Here is a 12,110-nt window from a genome sequence, read left to right on the forward strand (position 1 = left end):
TGGGATCAAGTCCCACATCGGGCTCCCTGCTTGGCAGGAAGCCTGCTTCTCCCTCTCCCACTCCCCCTGCTTGTGTTCCTGCTCTCGCTATCTCTCTCTCTGTCAAATAAATAAATAAAATCTTTAAAAAAAATAAATAAATAAATAATAAATAAATAAAAGAAAAACAGGTGAAATTAATTTTAATAACATTGTACTTAACCCAATATATCCAAAATATTATTCCCACAGGCAAACAATGCTTTTAAAATAATTAATGATAGTTTATATATCTTTTTGCTATACAACGTCTTTGAAATCCTGTGCGTACTTGACACTTAAGAGCACATCTCAAATCAGACTCACCATATTTCAAGTGCCCAGTAGCCATGTGCGGCTAGCGGCTACTGTTCTGGACAGCATAGCTCTAGCATCCCCAGTCTGGGAGCCTTGGGTGATGGTTTCTACTGCAGGCTGCTGCCCTGTACTGTTTTGGAAGCGTGCAGCCCTGGACCACGGTCCAGGTTCTGCAGGGACGGTGAGATCTGCCCACCGGTGTCAGACAGACCTGCAATTCCTCTCCTGGTCCTACCGCTTTCTGGCCACCAAGATCATGTCAATTTCATTTCCTGAGGTTCAGCTGCCCCATATGTAAGATGCAGGAAGAAATACCTACGTCCAAGTTGGCTGGAAGGACTCAACTAAATCGAGCACGTGAGAGTACGTTGTAAATAGAACAGAACTTTGCAAAGGTGACGTGGTGCCTTGACAACAGTGGCCTGGGTCTCCTACTCCACTCATCCCAGCCACCCAGAGAGACATCAGAGAAGGCACCAGGAGACACCAGAGAAATGAGGGCAGATCGAGTAACAGGGCTGAAGGCAAACCCCAATCAAGGAAACTAGCCGCTTACAAGCGCAGCCAGGCAGAGGCTGCGGGAGAGAATAATCTTCAGGACTAGGCATTACAAGAGCATTAGGGGTTCTTCTTGCAGGTTAGGCGTTGCCCTCGGTGGGGGTCCTCTTTTAAATGCAAACAAGGATGGGGGGGAAGACAAATAGAAAGAGTACAGGGAGAAATTTGAAAAATGGGAAATCCCTAACATTTCACTGTAAATGACTTTACTGGGCCAATTTCCTTCCCAAGTGGAGGGAGTTCATCAACACTGAGCAAAGGTGGAGGGACATGGGGGGAGGGGGGCAAGCAAAGCGCTGGTGTTGGGGAGGATGGGGAGGATGGGGAGGAAGGGGAAGGAGAGAAAGAGGTCTGGGGAACCTGGGGGCAGGGGGAGGTCCTCATCTCTCTGCCTCATCTCTCAACCTCCTTGGCTCTGTTTCCCTAAACAACAAAATGGGAGGGGTTGGGTGTGGTATGGTGGGAAGAACGTGGGTTTCTTTTTTTTTTTTTATAGATTTATTTATTTATTTATTTGACAGAGAGAGAGATAGCGAGAGCAGGAACACAAGCAGGGGGAGTGGGAGAGGGAGAAGCAGGCTTCCTGCCAAGCAGGGAGCCCGATGTGGGACTCGATCCCAGGATCCTGGGATCATGACCTGAGCCGAAGGCAGACGCTTAGCGACTGAGCCACCCAGGCGCCCAGAACGTGGGTTTCTGAGTCAGCGGACCAGGTAGTGTTGTCCCTATTACTAATGAACTGTGTGGTCTTCAACAAGTCACTTCACCCCTTGCTGGGGGGGAGGGGGGGGGTCTCTGTTTCCTCGCTTCTAAATGGAGACGGTGCCTTTCTCCAGGTGGATAAAGACAGGGGCTCCCCCAGCAACGCCACTCTTATGCATATGCCCAAGAGGAATGAAAGCATATGTCCACACAGGAAAAACATGCACACAAATATTCTCAGCAACATTATTCCAAAGTGGAAATAACCCCATGTCCATCAACTGACATATGCATAAACATACCACGGTATCCGGATACAACTAAATATTATTCAGCAACGACAGACTGATCCATGCTACAGCATGGACGAACCTTGAAAACATGGTGCTCAGTGAAAGACCAGACACAAAGGCCACATACTGCATGATTCCAATTATACGAAATGTCCAGAAGAGGTAAATCCATTTTTATGTGTTTTTTTTTTTTTTAAAGATTTTATTTATTTATCTGACAGAGAGAGAGAGAGAGCAAGTAGGCAGAGAGACAGGCAGAGGGAGAGAGAAGCAGGCCTCCCGCTGAGCAGGGAGCCCGATGCGGGGCTCGATCCCAGGACCCTGGGACCATGACCTGAGCCGAAGGCAGACGCTTAACCGGCTGAGCCACCCAGGCGCCCCAGAGGTAAATCCATTTTTAAAAAAGAAAGTAGATGAGTAGATGCCAGGGGCTGGGGTGAGGGTGGGATGGGGACTATCTGCTTAATGGGTACGGGGTTTCTTTTGGGGCTGATGAAAATGTTCTGGAATCAGATGGTGGTAATGGTTTCACAACCTTGTGAATGTACTTGAAGCCACTCTGTACACTTTAAAATGGTGAGTTTTACACTGTGAGTATTATACCTCCACTAAAAAAATAACGGGGCTCTTCTGTTTCCTATCTGAGCCTCGGGGTCTTTCTCCAAAAGTGGAGATCATAACAGTACCCCCCACACAGGGGCGTTGTGGGGATGTATCGCCTTCAGCACAGTACCCAGCGGTGAATCGTGACAGGCATTCCATGAAGAAATACTGATGATGAAATAAGACCTGTGTTAGGAAAGAAAGGCCCCTAGTCGGCATTCAATGTCCCTCCGAGGTCCCCTTCAGGTGTCAGCGTCTGTGGCCTGTAACCAAGCCTGGAATCAGATGAACACAAGATCCGACATTTTCCGCCCCGGAGCAGGGACCTCGGTTTGCAAATGGCTGGGCTGCACACTTCGCATTTCAGTTGTCCTGCAGTGGGGCACGGTCACCCTCTCCTTTTACGGAAGATAGTCAGGGAGGCCGCGGGCCTGAGCGTCCTCTAACAGAGGCGGGCACATTTAGGGGACTGATAAGCCAGCCGCGCCTGGCTCCACCCAGGAAGGGAAAGGCTGTGTGGGCAGAAGCCCACGTGCATGTTTTAATTCCCGGAAAAGTACAACGGATTCCCACACTGGAGCACGGGGGGCCACAGAGAGCCCTCCCCGCCTTTCCCTGCGCCTACTCCCCCTCCTCGGGAGCGTGCTCGCGTCCCAGCAGCAGTCAATGGGGCTGGCACGGCTCTCAACGAGAGCTGTCAACCTCACAAGGGCTCTGCTTGATATGGTAAATGAGGAAATGGCTAATTTTAAACTAAGCTCGAGTGCTGTAATGTGAATGGAAATGACTGGGAAGAAAGAGACTCTTTAAAAAATTATCTACTTGGGGGGCGCCTGGGTGGCTCAGTTGGTTGGGCGGCTGCCTTCGGCTCAGGTCATGATCCTGGAGTCCCGGGATCGAGTCCCGCATCGGGCTCCTTGCTCAGCGGGGAGTCTGCTTCTCCCTCTGACCCTCCCCACCTCATGCTTTCTCTCTCTCTCAAATAAATAAATAAAATCTTTAAAAAAAAAAAAATTATCTACTTGGGATGCCTGGGTGGCTCAGTCGGTGAAGCGTCTGCCTTCGGCTCAGGTCATGATCCCAGGGTCCTGGGATCGAGTCCCGCATCGGGCTCCTTGCTCAGGGGGAAGCCTGCTCTCCCTCTCCCTCTGCCTGCTGCCCCTGCTTGTGTGCGTGCGCTCGCTCTCTCAATCTCTCTCCCTGACAAATAAATAAATAAAATCTTTATAAAAAAATTATCTACTAAAACATGTTACAGGTTTGACCGTCCCGAGGGTTAGTGTGGGACAAGAGGAACCTGTACAAACTTCTGATGGAAGTATGAAGTGGCAGGACCCCCGGGGGATGGCAATTTGACAAAATCTGGAAAATGGGAAGATGCACACACTCCTCCGCCCAGCAGTTCCATCCCAGATGGACAGCCCAGAGCCCAGAGCAACGCGCATGTCTACTGGAGCCGTGCGTGAGAAGAATCACAGTGGCACTGTTTGTAATGTGAAACATCAGAAACCCAAATCCCCATCAAAACAATAGATAAATTATACATTGTGGTATATTCACACAACGTAAGAGCATGCAGCAGTTTAAATTGATGAAACACAGGTGTATGGATCAACATGGAAAAACCCCGAAGATAGATAGATCACTGAGGTGGAAAAGGCGAATTGCAGAAGGATACATAGAGTATAGCATCATTTACAAAAGCTTACAACCACATAAAGTAACACTATACACTGTTTATAGATACATGCTATGTAATAAAGGCATAAAAACATGCATGGAAATAAGAAACATCTAAAACAAGACAGAGGCGCTCTCTGGAAGGAGAAACAGAATGGGACAGAAGATGGGAATGCAGGGCTTCCAGTCTTCTCTAATGTAATTGTAACTGTCTGTAACTTCTCAGGCTGAGTGGTGGGTACACAGGTGTTTGTTAATGTTAATCTCAAATCTCATTTTTATGCACCTCAGATATTTCGTAATAAAATTTGACTCCTACAGGGCGCCTGGGTGGCTCAGATGGTTAAGCGTCTGCCTTCGGCTCAGGTCATGATCCCAGGGTCCTGGGATCGAGTCCCGCATCGGGCTCCCTGCTCCTTGGGAGCCTGTTTCTCCCTCTGCTTCTCTCTCTCTCTCTCTCTCTGTCTCTCGTGAATAAATAAATAAAATCTTAAAAAAAAAAAAGTGTTTAAAATAAATAAATAAAATTTGACTCCTACATACTGACTCGTGGGGGAGAGAATTAAAATATAGATTCCAAGTTAAATCATTAAAATCAACAAAGATGGATTTTTCTTCTAAAGGAAAGAAGCAGAAGGAGTAAGAAGAGCCCATTGGACCCCATTCCAGATTGTCTTAAGACCTTGAGAAAACCATGTCTCTCTCCATGGGACCTCCAGTCCCTGTTTCTAAATGAGGAATAAAATCCCTGCCTGGGTCTGCAGCACAAAGGGCAGGCGGCGGGATGCCCAGGGGAGGCGCTGCTCTGGGACACTCAGGAATAATACTACTTCCTGTCCTCACAACCTCTCAGGAGGTTTTTGAAAGCATACACACACACAAGCATGTTGTACATTTGTGTGTATTGTTAGACAGGCACATGCGCGCGCGCGCACACACACACACACACACACTTGATATCTGATAAGACAGCCAGAAACGGTACTGGGATGCTCAGAGATAACAAGCCATTAAAGAGAGAGCAAACTACATTTTGAGAACTATCCATCTGACTCTCCCTCACAAAGTTTCTAAGTATAATATTCCCATTTGTCCACCTAGAGCCTGGCTTTAAGCCACTCCTGAGCGAGTGATTTCCCACCCATGACCTGACCCCTGGCCCCCAACTGCGAGGGCATTCTGTGCTTTGCACTTGTCGTAAGACAGCAAATCATAACTTATGCTCCAGGGGAACAGGGATCATGTCTACCAAGTCTGTAGTCGTCACCCCAGCCTTGCACAGCCCTGTGCACATAATAAAGGACTCAAACGTCTTCCAAAGACACTACTGAGTTCCCATGACCAGACTGGATTCTAAAGGTCCTCAAAGCAATAAGCAGGTGCCAGCAGTCTGGCCATGACTGCTTCCGGCCTTGGAGGGGTATGGCTGCCCCGCTGTCTGCAGGGGCGTCCCCAGGCATGCTCAGAACGGACTCCAGGGGCTAATTCTACCCAGCAGGAATCCCTGACTGCAGACACACGCGGAGACAGTACCAAATCAGTCTCTTTTGGAGAAGGCTGCCCATGCCATCTCCAGAAAACAGCAGGAGCGTGGGAGGACGGCAGAGCATGGCCAGATGTGAAAGTCCCTCATACCCACCCGGTTTCCCAGTTTATTCCCTCACGAAGGTCCCAAATTATCAAACCAAATGAAGCGCTGGGGCTTCTCTTGGGGGGGGGAGAACTCCGAAGACATCTGAAGTAGCAGGGACAAGGATTATGAAATGAAGATTCACCAAGAAGTGAGGCTCTTCCTGGACATTTGTGTAACACCAGATCTAAAGGTATCTGAGGTATTTTTCATAATTTTCTAACCCTCCTCTCCCTCATCCCTGATCAATAAGGAAAGGGCAATTTTTTATGCTTGCTTTTGCAGCTGGCACACATGAGCTCTGAGAAAATAAACCGTGGGTAGCCCTTTAACTGCTAAGCATACTCTCCCCCACCTTTCTGGGCCCAGTACTACTGAGTTCAGCTGTCGGACAAATCGCACCTGTTTGTTCACCTGCTAACGGGGATTACTTAGAGTCACGGGGATCCCACTCAGAGATAACCCACTCGTCACCATTCTGACAAACTTAGAGGAAAGGAAGCTAGTTCTTCCTTTTTTTTTTTTTTTAAGATTTTATTTTTAAGTAATCTCCAAACACAATGTGGGTCTCAAACTCACAACCCTGAAATGGAGAGTCGCATGCTCTACCGACTAAGCCAGCCAGGCACCCCGGGAAGCTAGTCCTTCTTAAGAGGCCAAGTTCTCACCTTGCTGGACTCCTCTTTCTCTCCCAAACAAAGCACTATGCACACCGTCACCCTCCTCCAGGCTCCTAACAGCGAAGCCAAGCGGAAGAAGCAGGCAAGGTGACAGGCCTGTTAAAAGTTACTTGGAGGTCAAAGGACCCAGTCTCTAGCTGCAGAACTAGTAGATGTCTGGGATTCTGATGAATGGGATCTTTCACAAACACACACATGCCTTCCCTTTCCTGCTGAAGGCACTAGGAGAGTAAAAGGAAAATATGTCTTGTACTTATTTCAGTCTAATGCCAGGACACGCTTTTCCCAGCACCCCATTAACCAATATCATGAAGGGACAGTCTGGTAAATGGGGCTCCACACCAGGTAGCCAGGCACTTGGCCTGTTTCAACCCCGGATATATTTATGAAATTGAATTAGTGACATGTCTTATAGGCAATGGAGAGAGAAATGATAACCCGTTTCTGTATCCTGAGCAATCCCGAAGAAACCTTCCCTGGCACCATCCCATCTTCCTTCCTCCTATCCCCAGGCCAGAAGGCAAGAAAATGAATGAAGGTTAGTGGGGGGTGCCAGGGCTGTCTCCAGAGCCCCAGAGCCTGCCTAGGGCTGAAGGGCTGACTCATCATGGCTACCCACGCTGGCTGGGTAGGCAGGCGGGGGGCTAGCCTCACTGGGTCCCCACTGGGTCGCAGGGAGGGCCCAATTTCGGCAAGAAGAACAGGCCTTGCAGTCCTGCGGCCCCACCCAGGCTTTTCACAGCAAGCAGTGGGTAGAAAGGGCCGCTCTCTACCAAGTCTTGAGTTCCAAGAGAGAAGATGCAGTCCCCCAGCTTCTGCAAGGTGGGGGTGGGGAAAGCTGACTAGGCCACTGGAACGCGTGTCCACTAGGCTCTCAGGAGGCCCAGGAAGCTTCCTGGTGACCACACCCATGGATGGCAATGCCACGTAGCCCATAATGCAGACCAAGGTGATCCTCTGGCGGGAATACACACACACACATCCCCCCCATAGAAAGCAGTTTAAGATGGTCCCCAGTGGTGTGCAAGAAAGCCATCTCGTTCTTAAAACTCTCCGTGGCCAATAATAGTATGTGTGGAAGTTTTGGCCTCAAGACCCTCCTCCAGCAATGTTCTGAGGCCAGCAGAGGGTGGGGAGGGAATGCCAGGATCCCAATCTCAGAGCAGAAGGGATTTGAGGACGACCAATTGAATCAGAAGTCACACACCCAGATGCCTCAGGGAGCCTGGTGGATAGAATTCGAGGGAGGCCACAGTCAACACTGAGTGCCTGATAAAACAATTCTTACTGAGTACAGTCCAAACCTCAACCCAACATAGGCCCTGGAGACCACACAGGTGATGGCGGGTATGGCCGGTGGAAGCTTAGAAGGGTCATCTGGGTCCCCCATCCCAGGGATCTGCTGTCTTGAGCTACAGTGTGCGCCACATGCAGGGGAAGGACAGTGAACTCATCTGTAGCCTAAATTCCCCACTGGAAATGGGAAGGACATCAACGGCACACCCCACCACTGAGGAGAACGTGAAATGTACCTGGAGGCAGGCACAGCTCCTGAGCTCAGTGGCCAGAGTAAGCTCCACGTGCTGCCTGGCAATGAGCAGAAGTCCTACAGTGGGACAACTCTAAAGTCACTGTTGCTCCTAGCTATGAGGGGCGATGGCAGATTTCCAGGCCTGTCTCCTAATTGCCCTACTCAGGTCCCCACTCAGCACAGGACCCAGGATCCAAGCAGCATCCCCAGGGCCTTTGTCTCAGCACCTCCCCCTCAGCTGACTTCCAGTAGGAGCCCGGGTTCCCAGGGGAGGGAGGGAGGGAGAGAGAGACCCGCCCTAGCTCTGCCTCTAACTCACCGGGTGACCTTGATGAGGTCACTGCCCGCAGCAGGCCTACTTCCTAGTGTGCCAGAGGGGGTTGTCCTAGGTAGGTAGGAAGAGAACTGAGTGAACACCCTGTGGCTTTACGCTCCCGCCTCTCACCTGTGGGTACTTCCCTCGTCTGAACTCCACAGTCAGGTTCACTGTCCATCCCAGCTTACTCCAGCAGTCCTCCTGTCACCCATGGTGGGTGTGGGTGGGTCAGGGGCCCGTGCCAGGCCTCGGACTGGTAAAATGGGCGCTCTTCCTCACCACCTAGGCTGTTCCTTACAAACATGGTGGCAGGGCTGGCATAAGGGAGAGATACACCTTTAAGACCTGCCAGTGGACAGTATTTTCTGCTAGACAGATGTCCAAGGCAGCAACCCCTTAGGGTAGGGAGATGCATCCCTGTGCGAGTACACACATGTCACAGGCATACATGCGAAGGCCTCCATCCGACTCAAAAGACCAGTCTCTTATTTAAGCTCCCTGCGCTGGCTGGAAATTACAGTTTAAGAGAGCAGTCACGTAGAGGAATAAAAAATTCCATTCAGACATGCCGCTCCGGACCTGAGGCCTATGAGCAAAGTTTCCGGTGGCCTCCGCACCCCTCCCCGTTCCGGGAAGCCGGGCGGGTCACCCTGTCCCCAGATTAAGGGGCAGCCGCAACAGCGGGTAGAGCCGGGGTGAGAGCTTCTCCGGGACACCCGGCGCCCTCCGCGGGGAACCCCAAATATGGGATGCCCGGCCTCCAGCCGGCACCCCCGCCTGCTGCGCACTCAGCTCCCCAACATCTCTGTAATCACTCCTCCGCCCACGGCGCTCAGAACCTTCGGAACAGGCCCTGCGGACCGACCCACCGGTCCCCGGGCTCAGGCGCCTCCCCGCGTGGCCCGGGGGCCCGTCTGACATCCACAGCCCGGCTCAAGGACACTGTAGCACGCAGCCCGGTCTCGGGGGTCTTCCCCCCACCACACACACAATCCCGGGCAGAATCGCAGGGCGAAGGCTTCTCCCGCCCTGCAGTCCAAGCAGTGCCGGCCTGGGGAAGGCTGGGCGCGGGAGGATGGAGGCGGCGGCGGCGAGCGGATGCCGGAATGCGACGCTGCGGGCAGAGCGCCGGGCGGCGGCGCGCGCGGGGTCTCACCTTTTTGACTTGGTCATCCTTCAGCTCGGTGAAGTAATAGGCCAGGAGCTGCGCGGCGATCATGCTGACGGCGGCGGACGCGGGGCGGCGGGCGTGGGGCCGGCGTCGGTGCTCCGCAGCCCGGGCGAGCAGTGGTCCTCGGGCGGCTGCTCGGCGGCTCCTCCTCCTCCTCCAGCCGCGGCTCCACCCCCAAGGCCCGGGAGGCGGTGGCTCGCGCGCTCCCCGGCTCCGCGCTCCCGTCCCCGGCAGGGTGACAGCCGCCAGCCGGCCCACCTCCTCGGCGCCCATTGGCTGCCGCCCGCCTCTGCAGCGCCAGGCGGCGGCGTCCGGGCCCGGGCGGGGGGGCGCGGCGGCCGCTCCCTCCCGCGCCGGAAAGGGGGCGGCGGCGCTGCGAAATCCCCCACGGGCCGGCATCTCCCGGCACGTCCCCCACGTAGGGAGCCGGCGCGAGGGCGGGAGGCTCGCTCGGGCGCGCAGGGTCGCGCGTGGCGGCGCCCGGCCGGCCGGACGCGCGCGGAGCGCGGGAGGAGGTGCCGCCCGACTCGGGCGGGACGAGCAGCCCCCGAGGAGGGCCGGCTGCCGGCCGGAGCGGCCTGCGGGGGGGCGGCCCCCTTCGCGGGAAAATGAAGCTCGCCCCCGGGAGTTCCGCGGATGGGGAGACGCCGGAGGCGGGTGCAGAAGTGGGCGTGCAGAGCGAGCTGGGCCTGGGCCGGAGGAGGCGAGAGCCGGGAGGCTGCGCGGTCCTCGCACCCGATCGTCGCTCCGGCCGGCTCCTGCGGGTCCGCCGGGCAGAGCGCCGAGCCCCGGCTGCGTCCTCCGGGCAGTGCATCACCCCTAACCCGGCTCGCCCGGCCTAATCTCCGGCAGGCGGATTTGTGTTGCTAAATCGAGAGCGACGCCCCGCAGCGCAGGCCCCGGAGTCACTGGTTCCTGCCGCTCTTCCGAGGGCTCACGCCCCGGCCTGTCCGCACCCCCTACCCCCCCACCCCGGGCTTCCTCTTCCTCTCTGGCACCCAGGCTCGCGGGCGTCCGGGGGATCCTTCAGGCGCCCCTCCGAGGTGCCACCTTTTTCACTTCCCCAACGGAAGTGAGCCGGGCTGGGAGGAATCCTGAGAAAAACGTTCAGCCTTAACGACGGGGAGGGGAGGTGCGGAATCAGGCGGTTAGGCTGCTGCTTGGACCGATCGCTATTGGGGTGTTCTTAGATCCGTTGCGTCTGGGTGCGGGAGTTTTACTGCCTCACAAGGAGACATGTAATGAGCTCAAAATACGATGAAGTGGTTACTATCCTGATTCAACAGGTAATCAAGTTGAGGCTCACGGAGGCGGCGTTTCTTGCCGAACTTTATACAACCAGGAAGTTGTAGATCCCAGGATTCGGTCTGTGTGTTTTCAAAGTCAAGGCTCACCCTTGCAGTTTGCGGTCCTTCCTCTCTGCGGAAATGGGCCGTGCTCTTGGGACCAAGGCTGCACCACGTGGTGCCCTGAGAGATGGCCACAGTCCAACCCCCCAACCTCTACCCCAGACCTGGATCCGGGGGAGCCCTGACCAGCCTACATAAAGGTACAGTGGTCTCGGGGGAGAGGGCTTAGGTCCAGGACATTCCTCCTCAGGAACATCAGGGGTCTGACCGCTGCAGTCACCAACTGAAGAGGACCTCAGATGTGGCCCTTGAGGCCAGAGCCTTCAGTCAGGAGCTCAGCACTCATGGCTGGCTTTCTGGCTGTGACATTCTGAGTCACCTTCCTGAGCTTGCTTCCTCATCCATAACATGGAGATCCTAAAGCCCACCCACCCACTACATTAAAACACCTGCTTATTAGACACCATAAATGGTGGGATTATAAGATTGGGAAGCTGATGAGGGCTTCTCACTTGCATTCTTCCCCGTTCTAGGCCCTGAGAGGGCGTAGTAATTTTATATTTGTAATTTGGATTATTTTCTAAAGAGGCTCCCTAAAGTTATTTAAGCTTCAAACCCCACAAAGCCTGGGTCTGCCCTCAGGATAGTACCGTTATAAACTAGGAACAGAAGTTCTCTGGCATCCATCCAACGCTTACACTGTCTACATGGCCATAAAGCAAAACTGGGAGAAAGAGAACGATTTGGTTGTTCTCCACTGCCATCTGAGGCCTGCAATTGTGAGGCTGGAAGTTCCTTGAGGATCAAGAACTGTGCTTTGCAAATTGCTCTGGCTTCCACACCTAAGCCTCCAAGGTGGCATGAGCCCAGTGCAGTGATCAGAAGCATTCAGAGTATACATAACCCTCAACCCGCAGCCCCCCCGCCTCCATCACTGTGCCCCCATTACATCCATGTTCTCTTGGATCATCATGAGCTGGAGCCAGGGAGCAGCTTTCCCAGTTTTCCAGGCTACCCCGAGATACTACGTTTGCAAGCAGGGCGGCTGCCAATGCTTTCTGTTCCCTGGCAGTTGAGAGAGAAAACTGCTTCTCAAGATGACTCCTTCCTCTCCACCCCTTGAATGCACGCAGGCCCCAAGGTCCATCAGTATTTCCTGAGAAATACCTCTAGGCCTGCACCACTGCTTCCTTCAACCCCTAGGCCTCATTGTCCCACGCCAGAAATATTACAAAAGTCTTCTAGCTGCCCTCCCTGTTTC

General features: G+C 53.6%; 1 protein-coding gene across 1 annotated transcript in view; it reads right to left on the reverse strand.

Moving 5' to 3' along the window:
• HK1 (hexokinase 1) overlaps positions 1–9,685 on the reverse strand; it is a 64,606-nt gene extending 54,921 nt beyond the window's left edge. The window contains exon 1 of the mRNA XM_081824144.1: positions 9,486–9,685. Within this exon, the coding sequence (XP_081680270.1) occupies positions 9,486–9,548 (63 nt within the window). The 5' untranslated portion in view covers positions 9,549–9,685. The remainder of the gene's footprint in view (positions 1–9,485) is intronic.
• Between the last annotated feature and the right edge of the window lie 2,425 nt (positions 9,686–12,110).

Source organism: Leptonychotes weddellii, chromosome 6 (assembly GCF_054177405.1).
Source record: "Leptonychotes weddellii isolate Sample4059 chromosome 6, ASM5417740v2, whole genome shotgun sequence".
Lineage (NCBI taxonomy): Eukaryota > Metazoa > Chordata > Mammalia > Carnivora > Phocidae > Leptonychotes > Leptonychotes weddellii.